This window comes from Notolabrus celidotus, chromosome 6 (assembly GCF_009762535.1).
Source record: "Notolabrus celidotus isolate fNotCel1 chromosome 6, fNotCel1.pri, whole genome shotgun sequence".
NCBI lineage: Eukaryota > Metazoa > Chordata > Actinopteri > Labriformes > Labridae > Notolabrus > Notolabrus celidotus.
In genome coordinates, this window is record NC_048277.1 from 26,693,941 (window position 1) to 26,714,406 (window position 20,466).

Sequence of the window (20,466 nt, forward strand, 5' to 3'; positions counted from 1 at the left end):
TCGCCCACACTGTATGGGGATTTAATTTTTTTCTAACGCTGCAATTTCGAAGATATTGAGATTACTACTCTTCCAATGAGAGGAAAAGCTGCCTGTGGGAACACTGCAGCTGTCTGCTAGGAGGCTCAAACTCTGCCTCTTTACGTCACACTGGCTCGACAGAAGCAATATGGCTCCCGCCGACGATTGGTCTCAAAACAGCTCTTCAGAAACAGAAGGGTGATGGATACTACGTCCATATTTTATACAGTCTATGGCTCTGACACCTCTCTGAGACCCGAGGATGTCCTAATATCTAAACCATGTCCATCTCCGTTTGGTTTCTCTCCATCAAAACAAACTAAATGACCCCTCACTCGATCACTTCCAGTATTTGATACATTCCCTTTCCGTAAAAATGAAATGTTAATTTGTTTCAGAAATGGTAAAAGAGTTCCGTCGTTTGTAAAATTGTCTCCAACTTTGCAAGTGTTTCATCTTTTGTAAATTTGTTTTGTCCTTCAGGGCCACCATATTTCAATGTAAGGAACAAATTATAATGGTCTGAAAAAAAGGACCCTACTGTTTTTTTCACTACATACGCACTGCGTCAATGAGTTCATCTCTTCACCACAAACAAAGCAGGATTTCTTTCCAGCCTCAAATTCAGTTTGGCAAGGCCAAGTGAGAAGACTGAGCGTGCCACTAAAATAAAACTTCCATCCTTCCTTTCCATGTGTGTTTAGTAATAGTAGGCAATGATATGGACATAGTCCTGTGTTTCTGAAGTCTCTCTGGTAATAAAATATCAATTAAATAATTCTTGTGACATAAAACAAGTTCTGTATCAAGGATGTTCAATAAATCAAAACTGGCCCTATGAAAATAAGTAGACCTAGAGAGAATTATTAAGTAAATGTAGCCCTTTAAATTAAGTTGTTTTTTTTCCCTGTTCATTCACATTATATGACCTTTAGCTTATACTCAAATAAATGGTTGTGTCTGTGTATAACCCATAAAACATTTTCAAGCCATCTCAGTTACTGAAAAGAGACAAGTCTGTCTGTCCAGCAGATCATTAAGTTTGAAAAATCACACCAAAACCTTAGATTTCTTTGATAATGTATGCTGCCACTTTATTTGAATTGTTTAGTTGCAACTTTACAAGTTTATTAATAGAGATTAAGTTACAGCATATCTCTTTTATGTCTTGCTATTTACTGTGCTGTCTTCTCCCTGGCACTCCCATTAAAGACATTTTTTATTCTCAGTGAGGCCCTCTCCTGGTTGACAAAGTGCAATATAAAACGTGGAGCATTTGAAATGAACTATGAAGAGTAATTTTATAATTTAAAATGGAAAAGGGGAGATATTTAAAGCACTTCTTCGCTATTATTTAAAAACTAAAGTTAAATACAAAATTGAGCCAAGATTTTTCTAAACATTTCAATACCTCATTTGAAACAATTACTTTACAAGATGGAGGTGACTTCTTCCCTTCCATTTAACACAGAATCAGGTTTTAGTATGTACGTAGAATATAAGTAAGAACTAAGTGTAATATAAATAGCCAGGAGGATCAAAGTGCAGATTCTTAAACCAGTAAAGAGTTGCATTCAAAGCAAGAATAGTGAAAGATTCTTTATTCTCAGTCATGGTAAAGTGAACTGTAACATATTTAAATATGTCAAATTTGAAAACAGCTGAAGTAAGCTTTGTTGCAAGGCTTGGACACTGTACTAAAATAATTTTTACATACATAAACCAAAACAAACCTCTGTCAACAGCCTTTTGACCACAAACGTTATCAAACAAACACAAAAAATGATTGAGCTGCACATAAATCAAGTCGACTTTAAGCAAAATGACAACATTTACACATTTGTAAAAATCACTTTTTAACAAGTTTACAATATCATTTTCTATAAAAATACAATACAAAATACACAAAGTATAAACAGTACACCTGCCTGCATACTGACATTAGTTACGTATGAACTGAAAGATAACTTAGTATACAAATTAACAATCAACAACAAAAAACATGTAAAACATTTAGTAAAGAACTGATGATCAGTACAAGAGAGCTTAACCCATGTACTCCCCCCAAACTGATTTAATGCATTATTATTGATATCACTGGAGGTTAACCCTGGTTTCTCCTCACACCCACTGAGTTTTTTCATTTTTGCTCAATTGAATGCATACATTGTCACTTTTGTCCATCCAACTTTAGCTCAAACCGAAAAGGCTTCACTTGGAGAGTACGTCAGGAAAGAGCTGAAAGTCATCGTTATTATTCCATTACTGTCGAACTCGGCGCTGTCTGCTGTAGCATCTGTAAGACAAGAAAAACACATCATTCCTTTTGCCACATTGCCCTAACCTATATAAAGACTAACTCTGACTTAACACATGTCTGGTTTGTACTATTTTAAAATGCCCAGTGAAAAATAAATACAAATATTTTTTATTTTTACCTACTAGACGTGTATAACATCTCAAATAGCGCTGGGTATTAATACTCCAAACCTTTACCACACTGTATGCAAAAAAAAAAAAGAGCACTAACACGCTGCTTGTGCATTAAGATGTAGTAAAAATAATACTAGTTGTGTGGTTGGTCACACAATCACAGCAAGTCTGTGGTGTGGTGAAATTGAGCAGGGTGTATTTAAAGGAACTAAAGGATTACAATGACCTAGTTACTATTCAAATGTACAGATAATAAATATTCCAAATGTATTTGTGCTTAAATAAAATTCATCGGTACAAGTCGTACTACCATTCTCTTCTTGTGATTGCCTTCATTCACATGAAAAGTATTGCTATTGACAAAAAAGGTATCTAAGACAGTATTCTATTGGTATCACTTTTAGGGCATCGCTATAGGTAAAGGTGTTGTAACTCTTTATAAATGCTGGGCCCAGAATGGAAACCAAATCTTGCTGAAGGTAAAGCTACTAGTATCTGAGAGTGTCTCACCGGTTATAAAAACAGTGAAACGCGCCGTTATATTCTGGACCTGCAAGCGAACCAAACATGTGAGATAATCAGGCAGATCTCTGGACATGAGGTCACACTCATGGTAAGGCAACACCTCCAATATTCCAGCTTCTTGGCACCAGTTTAGGAAGTTCTGCTTCTCTTTTGCCTCAGCACTCAACCTGAAAATGGAAAGAGCAAAATTAACATTTAGGTGCAAATTTTGACAAAGGAACGCAGGCTTTTATACAGTGTGTGTGGACAATCAACATCAGCCTTTAAAGAGTGATTGCAGTCACTCTGATAACTAAAGTTGAAATATAATCTGAGAAGAGATCTTAAAACTAATTTTGAGAGGGTATGTACATGGAAGTCAGTCAGAGATGCAGTGGTTGACTTACATACAGCATTATATACATATTAATTATTTTCTTAAGCCTCTTTTCCAAAGTCGATCCATACCTTGCATTTTCTTTTAACCGACGGCTGTCTCTGTAGTGCAACATCCACTTCCACTTCCCTGTTTTGCACAGCTCTTGCAGGATTTCTGACATTTTTTTCAAGTCACCTGAAAGTTCGTACAAAGTTGAGTCATGAGTTAAGCTGAGATAAATAAGAAGTTACTGACATGGTAAGATCTAAAACAACAAGAAGCTGGTTTTTTTTATAGTTTATAAGTGGACATACAGAGACTTAGGGGCTCCAGTGCTGCTCTGTCGAGCATTATAAAACCGCCTCTTGTGAAGAGCTCCTGATGGGTAAGATTCACAACATCGTCTGATTCATCAATCCCAGCAAACTGCACTCCAGGGCACTTCTTCAGCTCAAGCAAATGTGGGACCTAAGACAGCACAGAGCAAGTCATTAATCCATTACAATCCCCTTTAAAAGGTCCTGTTAATATCTTTCACCAGTTTAAAAAAACTACCTCGCAAATGTGCTCTGAAATGTCTTCATTCCTGAGGATGATGAGTAGAGAAGGACTACCATCACTGAAGAAGAACTCTGATGGCTGGACAGCAGTGTGACCCTCTGCCTTCAACTGTGCCTTTAAAAAATAAAAGACAAACCAAACCGTTTGAGTGGTTTCACATCCTCAACATTATTGTTTATTTCGGTACTGGAATCCCTTTAAATGTTATGACAGAATCCTCTTGAGAAAACTTTCATTGTGAAACTTCACTTGCATCGTGATAGTTTCTACTTATAATGGCTGATGGAGGTTATTTGTGTGCATGCAAACTGCAGTTGAGGAAAACCATTTATTATTCCTTTAAGATATATATCTGGAGGGAGTGTGGAGCAGTTTCTGCTGACTTTGTTCATGTTTTCTGGTCTTGTCCATTCCTTCAGCCTTTCTGGAGAGGTGTTGAACACTTAATCTCAGAGATTTTCGGAATATCATTTGAATCTTTTTTGTACCTCAGGAAAATACCTGAAGGTCTCAGAAAGAGAGACACGTATCTTCTGAAGATTTTCATGGCTACAAGTAAGAAAGCAATAACACGAGGCTGGCTTCAGAAGAACCCTGCCACCATTAAACTACTTAAAAACATCATTGACTCTGTTCACAGTATGGAAAAAATGACTTTAGCTCTTCGTCTTCAAAAGGAGAAGGGGGATACAGTCTGGGAAAAATGGGATTGCTATAACCACAAAGACTCTTAACTTTTTCTGTTTGTCTGAATGCCTTTGTTGTGTACTGTACCTGTCTATAATACTTAAGTTTCACTTTATTTTGTACTGGTTGTGATGTAATGTCCTTGACCTCACTTGTCCAATGTTATATGTTCATATAAAACAAAAATAAAAATGAATGTTTCAAAAAAAAAAAGAAGATGTATATCTGTTGGTCAGACTGAATTCAAATTAATTCAGCCATATTATCAGTAAGTCATTTTTAATGTTTCCAGCCAATGGTTCTTTATCATTCAAGTATTATCTTAACCATGGTATGTTGTATAAGTGCCTGTTAAGTCCTCATACTTTGCCACTCAATGGAGATTGAGGTGAAAGCCCTGGTGTAATTGGTTTGGTAATATGAGTTTCCAGTTGTCACATGTTCAAACGAGCTAATTTCATGGCCAGGAGTGAAGTTTAAATGTTTCTCTGTTTGTAAAATAATGTGTTAACCCTCCTTTTATGTTGTGGGTCAAATTGACCCATTTAAAGTTCAAAAATCTAAAAAGAAATTGTTGGTAAAATTAAAACAATTCGAAATGTAAAATAAAATAAACAAAAATCTAAGTAATGTAAAAACTACTGTATTTATATTGAGGGGTTTTCCCAATGTACATTAAAAAAAAGGTTTAACAGGAATTTTCACAAAAAACAAGTGAGTTATCCTCATTGAACCATGGTCCGTGAGAATTAAAAAACACCAATACACTAAATATTGATTTAAAAGGTTAGTTATGTAGTCAATAAAGCAATATTGCTGTTCCTGAGAAACAAACACAACAGGAGGGTTAAGAGAGTGAAGTAAAAAATTTCAGATTTTAGGCTTCATGTTGTGTTTCACGCAACGTGTCAAGAATTCTCTTCACTGTAGAGACAAATGAAAATGTGTGCATTTAGATTTCCATTGCAACTGAGCACTCCATCTGCCAATGAAAATTGATTCAAACAAATTGAATCCAAAGCATGTAGTAAAAAATACATTTTGGGGGACATGACGTTTTAGTGAGTTTGACGATGCACAATATGAACAGTGATGTTAATATACAGTCTATATAGTTAAAACAAATACAGCATTGGTAAGTTAAGAGAAACTTGTCTTACCTTGGTTTCCTCAAAGAAGGCATCATCTGACGTCTCCAGGATGTAGAATCTGTACTTAGTTTTACAGGATTTCTTCACAACTGAATTCAGACTACTGCGGAAACTCTCATCCATCTCTCTCTTCATCTGATCGCAGAAGTCAAAATATTTACTTGGTTCGGCCTTCGGGTAACCTCTATCCATTTTGAAGAGCTTGGGTTTAGATGGAACATCCCTGACGGCACAAACGTTGTTCATTGTTGCCTCATACAGCTCGGCACACTCAGCAGTCAAAGCAGAAACTCCAGCATGTTCAATCGGTGTGCCTGCACCTTTACAGGACTTTTTAGAATTCAGAGTCTGTCTCTTCTCTGTGAGGTCTTCTAAGTCTTTCCTGTCAGACATGTCGACCTTGATTTTTTGTCCAAAAACTGATAGGCCGTCTAAGTGATCCACTGTAACATCCTGTTCCTCAAGACCTGAAAAGTGTACAGACACAGGGCTGGGGCAAGACAGATTTGATTTGCCATGTGCATCCAGTTGGTGATCAAGCCCCATTTTAGTCCTTTTCAGAAGCTGTTTCATTTTCTCTGAGAAGATAAGGCACTCCTGTTCCATTGATGCCTCAGTTGGATCATCTTGTATGCACCTTTGAGAAAGTTGTTCCAGAAGCGAGTAAGATCTCTTCCCTCTGGTGTTGTAGACTGTGCATGAGAGAGAGCTGTCAGGTCCCAGGTAGAGGCTGTCATCCATGTCGTCGTCTTTGTAATCAACAAGTGAAGATGATGTGGAAGAGCAGTTTCTCTGATCTATCTCAAGACTCTCTTTAGCAGTTTGACCAACTTTCTCTGCTGAACTATTCATTACAGCTTGTTTTAAATCAACAAGTTGAGGTCCCATTTTAGCAGAAACAAAAGTCTGCACTGGTAGAGATGATGCTGAAACCTTGTTGAATTTTGAGAAGTCTCTCCCTTGGTACTGACACAAAGGATCTTGATATGCAAATGTAGCTTTATTAGACTCACTGTCATGTGACATCCAGCTGCTCTTGGGAAGACGCTCGCATGTCTCTTGTGTTCGGTAATCTAGTCCTTCAGAATTGATCTTGAAACATTGTGTCTTGTTCTCCAAAAGCTTTGTCGTTGGTGAAGCGAAAGGAACTAAAGATGTTTTAGTCTGCTTGTTTGGGGGAAAATTTGACAACATAGAGTTTTCACTCAGTCTGTTGTTTGAGAGGCAATCTGCTTGACTTTCTTCACTCTTTGATGGTTTGACTGCCATGACAGGACGTTGACTAAATGGATGTGGATCGTGACTTAAATTCGCCTGTGATGTTGCATGTCTGTCTTGGTCAGTAGTTGGGTCCATGGCTACCAAACACCCAGTAGAAGGATGGGATTGATGGGGATAACAAATGTCATGCCCTGAGGAAGTTTGCCGGGATCTCTCTGTTCTTTCAAAATAACGTTGATGAACTGATGTGTCTGTGTGCGTATGCTGCAACCCAACCCCAAGTACTTCCTCCATTTTATTCTTGTATGGCAATATAAGAAAGTTTCCTGATGCTTCTGTTTGCAGCTCTTGTGAGGTAGGAGCTGACACTGCTGCTGACTTTTTATTGCCCATTTTCTGGTCCTTGAAGTCTTTCAAGCAGGAAGTAAGGATGTACTTACTGTTGGGGTTTGAGGTTTGGGGTTTTTGTTTCATGTCAGCTGTTTTAATCTGACCGGGTTTGTTAATGGAGTTTGATTTGGAGAGGAACTTGTCTATACTTTGGAGAACTCTTAAAGTTCTTGCTTCAAGATCAGGGTGAAGACCATGATGGGTGTCAAGATCACCATTGACTGCAGACATCAGACTAGGTTTTTGTTCAACAGGCTTCTCCTCCTTTGCAGTTACTGAGCTTCTCCTGACGCATTTTGGAGTCACATTTTTGCTGCTTTTGCCACCACTACGGTATGGTTTTTCATCCATGGTTGGGGTAGGGCACCTGTCATCAGACTCACTTCCTGAGGCCCACAGCGGGTTGATATCAGGGATTCCAAGTAGAGGTGATTTGCCTGAAGACAGTTCTGCCTTTTTACTGTGTAACTGAGCTGCACTGGATACATCAGAGGGTTTTACTGTTTCAGGGAGGGTAGTTTCACTGATCAAGACTTTTCCCGCCTGACTTTGGACAGATTTGTCAACATTGCCCTGTGAATGTGAGTCATGGGGTTGTAGTATATCCTCTCTGGAGATGTCTATTCCAATGAATGGAATTATAATTCTACTGTGACTTTCTCCCAATCCCTTGTTAGTTTCACCACTAATGAGGTCTGTTTCTTTGGTTTCTGCTTTTTCAGTTTCAGGCTCAATTGTCTCTCTCTGAGATGAATGAGACTGATTAGTTAAGAGTTCTGTCTGAGTTTGGTTATCAGCCATGTGTTCTCCTATGACTGATTTGGTATCACAGTTTCCATGACCATCACTTCCATTATTGAAGCTTGCCTCTACTTTGTTTTTGCTTCCAGTTTCAATGCTGTCATTTGTCTCGGGTACAGACTCATCTTCCTCAACTGCTGGTTTACTTAAATCAACCTCCATTTTTGGTGGAGTGGGAGGAGCTTTTTCTGTGATGGCATGTTCAGCAGTCAAAACACTACCATTTGCACACATCTCACTGGACTGCAAATCACCAGCGGCTTCTTCTTTTTTGTCTGCTTGAGGTGGTTGCACATCCGAGTTTGCTTGGCCGTCACACTTGGGGATGCTATCCATCTTCACCAAGTTTCGATCATCAGACTTCATAGATGATGGTTGATTGCTTACGTCACTCTTAGCATTCACTGTTGAAACACAAGTGTCTTTCTCACCAAGTCCGCCTTCTTTCCCAGAGGGATCATCTTTGATGTTGCTTTCATTAAACGTGCACAAAATCCCATCTTCTTTTACACACTTGGGGATGCTATCCCTCTTCACCGAGTTTCGATCGTCACACTTCATAGATGATGGTTGATTGCTCACGTCACTCTTAGCATTCACTGTTGAAACACAAGTGTCTTTCTCACCAAGTCCGCCTTCTTTCCCAGAGAGATCATCTTTGATGTTGCTTTCATTAAACGTGCACAAAATCCCATCTTCTTTTACACACTTGGTGATGCTATCCCTCTTCACCGAGTTTCGATCGTCACACTTCATAGATGATGGTTGATTGCTTACGTCAGTCTTAGCATTCACCGCTGAAACACAAGTGTCTTTCTCACCAAGTCCGTCTTTTTTCCCAGAGGGCTCATCTTTGATGTTACTTTCATTGAACGAGCACAAATTCCCATCTTCTTTTACGCTTGCAGCCTTGCCTTGTGAGACTTCCATGTGTTCCTCACTAACTAACTGCTTCTCATTTTCATTTGGATTTCCATTACAGGCTATTTCCAATTCTTTGTTTGTTGCATCACCACCTGTCTGGATTGGTTTTGGATACAATTTTTGATCCTCTTCTTGGTGAGACTTTTTGCTTACTTGCAGGTTTTTCCCAGGTTTGGCTTCAATGTCATCATGTTGGTCTGTATGAGTCACAGCTTCTTTTTTCAAGTCATCCGCCATGGATTCGGATGAGACCCTGCCATGTGGTTGAACTGAACCAATCTCTATAGCCTTTGAATTTCCCATGCCATGTTTCATATCCGTCCTAACTTTGTCACATCCTTGTAACATTAATGCAATCCCTGCAGTCTGGAAGTTTCCTGGCAGAATGGGTACGCTTTTATTTGCGTTCTGAACAGGAATTAGTGCTACATCCTTAAACGATGACACACTAGTCAGCTGAAATTGCAAAGGGGTATAAAATCCCGTGAAGGGGCCTCTGAGATGATTCATACCATTTATGGCCTGTGTGGACAACACTATCTCTCTACAAACCTGTGAAAAGAAACAGCAAACAGCATGTCAGAATAACACATAATACAAACTGTATACTGTACAAGTCTGAGCATTAGTCCTCTAGTAATTTAGTTCAGCAGTATTTTGAAAAGGTTGCCATAATTCTAAAAGAGGTATACAGTTTGTGACTCCTATTTAGATGCCAGAACACTCTGTGACAAAACAATGGTTTGCCCCTCTTAACTGACAAAAAAATATCTCAATTGGTTATTGTTAAGTAGTCCCTCAACATTGCTAATGATTGCATGCCTACTATATGACCAGCCAACAAACCTGGCCCTTGTGGAGTGCTATAACCAAATAATCATCTCCATGTCAAAAATAACACTATAAACAGATACAACTTTGTCTAATAATTGTGTAATTGTGAAAATAGAATCACACCTGAAATGGGCTTGCCTCTTGTGGTCTCTTGGATGGCTGGGTGTTCAATGGGTTACTTGCTTCTTTCCGTTCACGAGACACATGGGTCACTTTTTTATTGACCTGAAGATCTGATGTGACGACCTCTGCAATAGGGTTTTTCAGGGACAAATCCAAAATCGAAGATCCATGGTCTGAGGCTGAGTCATCTTTTTTGCTGAGGTCTAATGCTTTGACAGTTGAAGGGTCTGAGGCGTCAGTCACATTTGGGAGAGGTTCATCTGATATGGCCTTGAGCTCAGACTGATCTGAGCTTGATACCACTGCACTGGACATTTCCAAAGAACCACTCTCTTCTGAACATGGGTGTGTTACGTCAGGTGTTACGTCAGGGTCGATATGAAAGAACCTGGCTGTTGACCGGCTGTAGAACAGACCTATCCACATGTGAACGATGAGCCGCACCTCTTCACTGGTGTCTTGCAGAGACTGATCCCATGGCCTATTCAAGATATGAAATTCACAAAAATTTGCCATCTCAGTTAAATATTATATTTATAGCCAAAGGTAATTTTCTAAGCCAGTGTTGAAAACACTTTTTAAAAAAAGAAACGAAATGTACATACCCGTGCAAGGCTCGGATGATGGCTTTATCCTTTGGGTCACTTGCAAACTTGCTGTCTTGATTGAAATCGTAGTTTTCTTCCCATTGCTTTGTGACTTGGATGGATCCATCCTTGCTGACAAAGGTACGGGAGTGTCTGAACTTTCTTCTGTGCACAATGTTTTTTTTCAGGAACTCTGAAGTCCCAAAGTTATGTTCACCTCCATCTTTCAGAACAGAGGGGTGCTGTGGTCTACTTCCATCGTCATACATTGTCTTTTGATGGTGCAGCAGTCCAGTAGAACCACTTAAAGGGGATACCTGGAAGGGTGTACCTGGCAAACCCAACGGTAGAGAGGAAGATGGGGGCAATGAGTAAGCATGTTCTTTAGATACCAAATCAACCAATTCACTGCCCCCCACAAGATGGCTTGGTGAGGGAGACTCGACAGGCTGAATGGGTCTAACAGCAGGCTGTCTAAGAAGGGCATGGAGAACTGACTCTTGATCAACACTGGTAACATCTTTTACAAGGTCAACCTTCTTCAAACTTGTCTCAGGTTGCCTCCCAAGTGCTGGGTCTGGTTGAGTTGGAACCTGGTCATGACTGGCACTGAGAGCCAAGTCAGCAAGTAAGGTCAAAGCATCGGTTGATGGACAAGAGCTGCTCAATTTTTCCTTAACAGTCTTCCTGACAGAATTATTCTTATCATACTGTTTGTTATTGAGTTTGTCACTTGCATAAGAGGCTGGGGTTTGAAAATGTAACCACCCTGTGAAGACAAAACAGAGGAGAAAAAAAGAGAAACTGCATGAAAAAAAGAAAGTAGCACATGTAAAGCATCTGAAATATACCAGTGTATTACTATTTGAACGCTGACACCAACATGAACAAACAAAACAGATTGATTGACTGATTAAACCAATAATGCAATGTCTGGTGCAGATGTATAGGATTGGCAAAAACACAAACCAAGCAAGAGCAAAAGCTAGCTAAAACTCCATAGCAACAGCAAAGCAAGCCAAAGCGAAGCAAACCAGTATGCTGAGGACAGTTTCAGAAGGGACAGAGCCAAGAAAAAGGTTCATCCGGTTTGCTTAAATTGATAGCAGTTAAGAGATTGTACACATTAAACAAAGGAAAAGTTGAATAATAGAAATTTGAGGTATGACTTACATTTCTTTTTGACATTTTCTGCAGAGACGTCTTGGTGCTTTTTGAGGGTTTTAATCCTACCCCTTCTTGGAAAAATGGATGGTGGCCTCAGTATGATTTGAGGTTGCTTGTCGAACACTGTTTGTTCTTGTGTCTGTGATAAGTCTTTCCTTTGTTCAGTCGACAGACTATCAGTTTTTTGTGCCATTTTTGGTATCCCTATAGGGGTTAGGCCTAAGGCAAAGGCAAAAATAGGGTCAACTGAGAGCATCCTTGAGACTTCATTGTAACCCAAATTGGCATCTTCAACACTGGTGATTGTGTCGTTGCTCTTCAGAATACTGGTTTCTGAGTCCACTTTGCTCAGCTCGAGACACGACTCGGTGTCTTGGGCAGTAGCTCCAGCTGTTTGTTCTGATCCAAGGAGATCGATCTTTCTCTTTCCTCTTAATAGAACTGACTTCAGTTTGCTCAAGAGGAATTCCCCCTTTGTCGAACACTTTACGGAAGGGAGGGTATCACTGTGCTTTTCTTGAACTGCTTGAGAGGAAGAAGTGTCTGTGACTTCAATCTTTGTAGATTGCTCACTGCTCTCTGGATTCACATTTGATGAATCGTTGCTTGCATCGAACAGCCCAGAAATGCTGTGTTCAGGGGAAACATGGCCATGAGGGTTTTCTTTGTCTTCGTCTTTCTCTCTTTCGTCTCCTGCTGTCTCTGGGACACCGTTTAACTCATGGTCTATTTCAACAGTGTCCTTAGCTTCCATTGAAGCAACAACCAACATTTTTTCATGGCACTTGTCATTTGTTGTAGATTGAAGTTCATCCTGTAAAGACTTAATTTTATCAGCAACATCTGCAGATCCATGAGGAACCAATATTCTTCCACATGTGCTCACAACAGGCTTCAAGTCCCAGCGTTCAGTTTTCCTTCTCAGAGGTAAAGCCTCCATTTCTATTAAAATGGTGCTTTCTGAAGTCTGCTGCTCAGGGTCCGCCTTTTCCTCCTCTGAAACTGTTACACCAGGAGTACAAGGTTTCATTTTTTTACTCCTTGGTGATAGTTTTCCAAATATGCGCTTTCTCCTTCGTACTTTCCTCCAATCAGCAACGGGAGGATTGCTCAACTGTTGGTGGTCTTCAGGTTCTTTGGCCAGGTTATCCTCCTGACTCTTGAAGTTGTCGTTCTCCACGGGTGTTTTTACCGTTGGCAAATTGTCAGTCTCAACGCAACCATTAGATACCTTTTGGGGACGTTTGAAAGGACCCCTGCGTACTTTCCTCTGTTTTGTTTTTGTGAGATTGTTGAGTTCAGAGGAATCCAAAACCTTTGTTGTTTTGTCGGCCTCATCATTCAGTGGGTTCACTCTAGCCGCATTTGATTTGGCTGTTGAAAAATCGGAAATCTGTGTACCATTGTGCTTGGTTGCAGACTCATTTCTGATCACATTTTCATCAGTTCGCTCTGCTGAAGTGATGCTGACAATCAATTCTGCAGGAAGTTCATCTGATGTAGAAGGAATAAGATTTTTTGTCCTTTTGACATCAGTTTTTATCCCTGCACCCAGTTCAGATGTTTCAGTGTCTTTGTCAGAACCCCCGGCTTGCACATCACAGGGTGCAACATTTTGAGAAGCATTACTTAAGTCAAGGGGGGCTTCAACACTTGTCACCAAACTGTCCACAGATGTCTCAACATTTACAGAAGATGTCTGTCCTGCCAACTGGTCCTCTGAGCAAATACCAGCATCGTTGGCTGGTGCCTCCTCTGGTGACGACAGACAAATATAAATATCGTCTTCGAGGTCCTCCATTCGGTTTTCTTGTCCAACCATCAGGATTTCTGACGCCTTAGCCAGAGGTAATTGAAAAGATACCGGTTTGCTCAGGTATGATTTCAAGCTCTGCCATGCCCTATTAGTCCACTCTGGAGAAGTGTAGAGGTGCTTGTGGGCATCTGGAACATCATACTGATCTGCAAAGATGCTGACTTCCCTAGAGGGAATTATATCCAGCCCAGGATTTATCAGTGCTGCGTAGCTCTGCATATGCTGTGCCAATACTTCACTCAGTTCTTCACTTGGATCGATGGGTGTTTTCTCAGCTTCACCCTCTGCATAACTTAGCACAGGTAGAACCCGGAGGATTTCAGATGACATGGCAGGCTTTCTGTGTCCACATTTTGTGTCTGAGATAAATCAAGAAAGAATTCTTGTTAATTGACTGCTTCTATACATTTTTCTTAATATGTATTCTATGGCATTCATTCTAAACAAGCTCATACTAGAAAGCTCCTGAGCAGAGCTACTGTAATTTATTTTAAGAAATGTGAGAAACATTTTTCAACACATCAGATAAAAAACAGCCATTGCGGTAATCACCTCTTGATATAACTCGTGAGTCAGGAAACACAAACACGCCTTGCAGAACCTCAGGTACACAGGACCCAGTATCTGAAGGCAAAAAGATAAGATATGAAGTTAAATAAGGAGTGTTAACAAAGATAGAAATGTGCAAGTTAGACATGACACTGACAGTATAGCAAATACATCTCAATTTCTTATCTTACCATCATACATGAGAAAATGAGAGGAGTGCACCAAGAAGAGAAAACCACCATCATTCAGGGGAACAGTAAGAGCCTGTGAAGTAAATAGCATGTTTTAAGGGACATTAACAGGTTGCTGTATAAATGGTAAAATCAACTACATACTACACATTATTACGCAGAACAATATTTATTTGTGAAGAAGGGTAAATTTTAAAGCCTAGAAATATGCAGTTCACTTAGCAGACAAATGAACTCGATGATCAACAGTATCTAATGAATGACTAAACTCTACAGAGTCTTAAATATTGATAATAGACAAACACTCACAACATCTGTTTTCTTGATCTCAAACAAAAGGTGAGAAAGTGAGTTGGTTTCTTCGACTTCAGAAGAAACAAACTCACAATGACTGCACCATAGTTCATCCAGAAAAACTGAAAGAGAAAAAATAGTCAGCATGTCAAATAAATTCATGAATTGTTTTATAAATACAGCACCTAAGGAAACAATTTCATCTTAATTTATTTAACAGTGCACCTTTACCAGAGTGGCAGGTTTCAAAGACAGCTCTCGGCAGCATCTGTCTCAGAGTCAACATGGAAATGGCTCGGTCAGCTTTCACCACTGGTGGCCTTCCATGAAAATATTAAGAATAGAAAGTAGGTGAGACAATTTAAATAGTCCTTTTAGAATACCATGAGTACTTTATATGTGCACAATTCACTTACAGTTTTGCAGGTAGCGAGGCCCCTGACGTAGACCTCAGCCTTACGTCATAGAACTGGTCACAAATCTGAAGCTGACCCCTCCACATAATGTAATGACATACTGGGGAAAAAGTCACACAGTAACAGTGCCTTCAGTAAATCTGGTCACAGAGAAATTCTTGAAAATCATTCCAACTATTCAAATAGATGTGTGAAATTATTTTGCAAGTATGTTGAGGTGTATTTGTTGAGATTACATTTAAACAGCAGGGGGAGCTTTTTATTTGGATTTCATAGCAGTAAAAAGTACACGGAAATTAAGTATATGTAACTTACCCAGTTTTTTCTCCTCACTGAAAAGAGAAATCAGAAAGGAATTAACAACCATGTCTTGAATATCAACTTAAATTCAATCCTATTTAGTACAGTATACAATGTAACCTCCAGGGAAAGGCATGAGTTTCTGTGGCTGTAAGGTACCTGTTCTCCTGTGGTGCTACGTGTGCTGCTTTGGTATCCGTATATGAAAATGATACAACAGCGTAAGGGCAGGCAGCACTGGGAGATTGAGCCGTCTCGTTGCTTCCATCATCTAGCAACTCGTACATGTAATACTGCAAAACCAGAAGACTTGAGTGTTACCTGCGGTCCATGACTGTACGTCTCCTTTACATGCACTAAGATGCTCATAAATATACAAGGATGCACCAACAAGCAGATCAGATGGACAAAAAAATAACACCACCACCTCAACAGCTGAGGATTACTACATGTTACCTCCTGGTTTTATCAGTATGATGCGTTAGAACAATATAATAAAACATTTTCTGTACATTTGCAGCTTGATGCAAAAGTTGGGTGTTTGTGGATTTAACTTTGCTGTATGGTGTTCATCAGCAGTCACTTCTTACCTGGGTTCTTTCAAATGCAAGAAAGGAGCTGGTTTTGTCAGATACAGATGGCAGCTGATCTGACACGTGACAGTCAAACCCTGTAGTGGGTGCAGTGAAATCCTGGGTGTAGTTTTCTGAAACATTTTTAACTCTCCCCTGTTGATAACAGAAAAAAACAACAATGGCTCTAACATGTTCTCTGTGAATGAAAACAGTGACTGCACACCATGTGCAAGTATTTCACAATGTATTTTTGGTACCTTTGTCAGTCTGATGATGGCAATGTATCCAGATTTCCCATGATACCAGCGATTGAGATCCAAACAGTCAGAGTACATTGATATGTAAATACCTGAGTAAACACAGGTAACGTTCAGTTAATGTGAGGAAAATTAAAAAATACTACAGAGGGGGCTGTTTATTAAGATTTCAGGAACACATAAAAACCTTCAATGTTTAACTCATAACTTCAAAGTCACTTCTTAAAACACCTGACACTCCTTCTGCAGCAAGGCCACACCTTGGAAGATGAATGTGTCAGAGTCACATCACACATTAAATATCTGAAAGTCCTCACCCACAGTCTTACATTGAGACAAAACAACGTTTTATTATCTGGTATATACCTTGTTGTTAATAGACCAGGATAAAGAAAGAAAATGATGACGCATACATTATGACACTTTGGAAACTTTTTGCTCTGTATATTTAAATTGCTGATAGGAAATGACATGTACTTGAGGTGTGAGAATATAGCTGAAATTTGTGGGCTTCATGGTAAAGGTAAAAACACACTTATTCTCGTTTCCCACTCACATAAAGAGTTGCTGTTACTTCATGAAAATAAAAATAAAAAAAACATTTTTTATTATATACTTTAAATTATTAGTTATTTAAGTTTTCTTTCTTATCCTATTGTCATTTTTTGTGTGTCTTTACTTGAATTCTGTAAACACTAGTCAATTTAAAATCAGAAAAAAATAAATAAAAACAGCTTAATCAATTTAAGTTGAAAGCAGAAGAACATAGGATCTGTTTTGCTCAGTAAAAGGAGTCTGACCCCAACTGACTGAAGGATAAGGAAAGGGAGTGGCTGCTGACTCATAAAAGCACACGTTTAATGCCCAGTGCATGTATTAGAACATGGAGTGTTTCCTGAATGAGGATAGATTACACACCGAAGAATTAGTGATGATCGGATATATTCACAATTCATGAAAGCAACAAGGTGGAAATCTGATTTAAGAGGCAACACAAAGAGAGACAATAACTGGTTTGGCAGGTTTGGTATGTTCTTCGTGCTCCCTCATCTGCAGCCTGCTGCCAAAGTCAATAAAGTTGCGACACACATAGAAAGCTGCCAACAGTTTCTACAAATGTGTCTTTCAGTCATTAAAATGAAGTCACAAGTTAAAAAAAATAATAATATTTTTCATTTTGTTATCATTTGCATTCACACTGGTGTGTTTACCAGACAGTCCTATAATTTCTTCTCATACCTTTTCAAATAAAAATGCTTCAATGTCAATGTTTGATTTTTAAAATCCCAAACTTTATCTGTAATGCCAGAAGTAAGAGTAACTGTCCCATCCTCGCTCACTTCAGATACTTTTTCACTTGTGTTAAACTGAGGCAGATTAACCCTTTGTGTACTGCAACATTTATAACATGTGACTGAGCTCTTCTTTTCACGTGCCACCCCCATGTGGTTTCCTACATGTTTTCACAGAAAAACAGCTCCATGATAAGGACTCTGACCAATGTATATACCTGATAACTTATCACAGTGAGAGGGTAAAAGAATAACAGACATCATAAGAGACAACATTTTGAACTTGCAGTCTCAGAGAAAACAACAATTGTTATAAGTATGTGATCCATGTTATACTGAAAAGTGAAACAAACAAACTAAAACACTCGTCTCCTTTAAACACATTATCAAGAGCTGCTGTGTTACAGTTTCTGTTTCACATCAGAAATTCTTCCACTTTCATTTGTGTACATTCATACATCCAAGTTGCTTTCACTTTCAAAGGCAGGAGAACTCCAGACAAACAACATGTACTTTTCCCTTGCTGGAGCTGCAACACATATTCTGGACAGACTGCACAGATGAACATTAAGGTAATAAATTGGGATTAAACACTTGTATGATTACTACAAAAGCCTTAGGCTACATATTTGTTTGCATTTGCTTCTCTGAATTACAAGTTAGGATATCTTAGTTGCATCAATGACTTTTTTATGTATCTGACTGAGCTGCATGTACTGTAATGTGAAGATAACCTTACCATTTGAGGGATTTCCAAGAGTTGTGCATGAGCTGTTTCCAGTTAGCACGCCACTTTCTCCAAGAGTGTTCGCCTTTAAACAGATATAATTAACAGTATGAACACGATCAGGTTTGTTTTTATATATATATATGTCCTTACATCTAACTGTGTATTAAGTCTTTACCTTGCTGACATCATCAAATAGCAAAAACCCATACGACTCCTTCAGATCCTCTTCTGAGTATCCTGCTGCTTTTCTTTTTGCTCTGAAGGCATTATACTACAAGACAACAAGACAACAAGACGAGTGAGAGGTGTGAAATATTGGTTGCATTTCCTGTTCATGGTTTGATTTCTTTATGCATTTACTGTATATCTTTCAGTAAGATTATAGTGTGAAAATATAGGCAGCTACCACTTAAGTCTACAGTGGTTACAGGAAGTTACATATCTTTATTTATCAAAACACAGCAGAAATGAATCATATGTGATGAGGACTTATTTAAGTTTAATTGAGTGTGGTGAATGTCTAACAGGTAGGATATGATATACAGGATTTGGACTGACCTTTTTCTCTAGTGCTGGATTCTTCACCAGGAAAGCAGAGTTGTATTTAAAGGACAGTTTCGACTCTTCGTACAAGTAAGCACTTTTAAGTGGGGCCAGAATACTGTTGTGAAATGCATCCGAAGATTCTGGCACAGGCACTAAAACACCTTAAAGTGGAGGAACATATTAAAAAGTTAACATTGATATAAGTGGCATGGCGGAATTACAACAGACAGGTTTTCACTCCGAAGCGAAAAAAAAAAACTTTCCGACTTATTTCACAAGACGGGGACTATTTGTACCGTGAACAACATCCAGTCAACACGTCTTTATTCGTCATTTAACTACCCACAGTGAACCTTTACCACCATTACAGTGCTGGAAAACATACACTTTGTTGATTTCTTGTATGTTTTAAAGTGAAAGTTACACGAGGAAGTACAAAAAGACTCATCACCTTTGCTCGAGGCACCACCATTCCCACTTTCCATTGCTGAACACTTATGAAATCAGTCTTTCTCCCTTTGCCCTTCGTTGGAAAGAATTGTCCCTTGTTTCAGACATGTCGGTGTAATTAAATCCCACGAATCTTGTCTTCAATAAGCCGTTGAAAGTAACTTGATATGTCGCCGCTTAGTCTCACCAGACACAGTCATACGACAACCAGGAAGTTAAAACACCAGATCGACAGTCCAAACGTGTAGAAACAAAAACATCCACTTAAATCCACGGTTTTCGTCTGATTTATAGTAAGTCCAGTTCAATAAAAAATCTCCTCAGTCCTCTTACAAATGCCAGCTAAGCGTGAGCAGCCAGTTTCGAAAAAGAAACAGAAACCTATCGAGGGGGACAGCATCCATCTTGAAAGTCTACACCAAACTGTGGCGTTGTTGAGGCCAGAGTCAGACTGCGCCCCAGCGTGAGGGTGTGTGTTTTTTTTTCTTTCAGCTCCAGCTAGAAACATTAATGATTGCTAACCCAAAACAACCTGGCATCGAGAAACCTGCATGACAACACTACTACCTGTGAATACACCCTGCACGGTTTGAGAAGGTTCTGCGGTATGTTCAAGAAAACAACGGAGTGAAGTTTGGTTGAGTTTAACTCCAGAGATTGAAGAAGTTATGGACAGTGCTAAGAGATATTAGCATATTATCCATGAGACACAGTGACTATGAATTAACTGAGGTTTTACAGTTCTCCCATAATATAATATTCAAGCTGGAACTTTGAGTGTTTTGTTCCTGCTGATTTCTATAACTCCAAGGAAAGGAGTATTGTATAAATCCACTTGGCATGAATGTATAAGAGTATTTGAATTAACCATTTCACATTTTTTAATAAAATAAAAAAAAGGTAACCAACATGATGTGGGATTAATGTCCCCTTTTAAACAATTTATATTAAATGTGCAGTTGGTATGAATGTGGTAGAAAAAAAAGATTATTTTTTAAGCTGGGTTTGGAAAAAAAGTCATAATACCCATTGGTACTCATCAGTATTTGAAGTAATTTGAGATTATGGCCATATCTCTGTTTTTCAATGCCTTTGTATCAAGCAATGTTATTATTCCCTTTCGTCCCCGCTATCACGAACCAATCAGAGTTACTCTTCGACCCTCTGTCCTGATTGGTCGAGTGGCGGCCCCTAATAGGTTGTCCTGAATGGCTGGGAAGCAAGTGGCAACCTCCGGTCTAAAAATATGAGTCCAATGCGGAAGTGC

At 39.1% G+C, this 20,466-nt stretch overlaps 1 protein-coding gene across 1 annotated transcript; it reads right to left on the reverse strand.

Annotated features, from left to right (window-relative positions):
• Positions 1-1,607: 1,607 nt before the first annotated feature.
• On the reverse strand, positions 1,608-19,862 carry tasor2 (transcription activation suppressor family member 2). The gene is made up of 22 exons (XM_034685379.1): positions 19,201-19,862; positions 18,762-18,910; positions 18,379-18,474; positions 18,213-18,285; positions 16,182-16,273; positions 15,940-16,077; positions 15,509-15,642; positions 15,365-15,381; positions 15,050-15,149; positions 14,865-14,953; positions 14,649-14,755; positions 14,340-14,412; positions 14,152-14,223; positions 11,790-13,958; positions 10,635-11,385; positions 10,030-10,510; positions 5,746-9,624; positions 3,893-4,012; positions 3,652-3,805; positions 3,427-3,532; positions 2,965-3,146; positions 1,608-2,317 (listed from the first exon to the last, which is right to left on the reverse strand). Exons 1-22 carry the CDS (start codon positions 19,232-19,234, stop codon positions 2,217-2,219), a joined length of 9,117 nt encoding a protein of 3,038 aa, XP_034541270.1. The 5' UTR covers positions 19,235-19,862; the 3' UTR covers positions 1,608-2,216.
• Positions 19,863-20,466: the final 604 nt, after the last annotated feature.

Coding starts and splice junctions, on each gene's coding strand:
- tasor2 (XM_034685379.1), bottom strand. CDS start 19,234: ATGGAAAGTGGGAATGGTGGTGCCTCGAGCAAAG. Junction 16,078..16,181: donor CCATCATCAGACTGACAAAG/GTACCAAAAATA, acceptor TGTTATCAACAG/GGGAGAGTTAAAAATGTTTC. Junction 3,533..3,651: donor ACTGGAGCCCCTAAGTCTCT/GTATGTCCACTT, acceptor ACGAACTTTCAG/GTGACTTGAAAAAAATGTCA.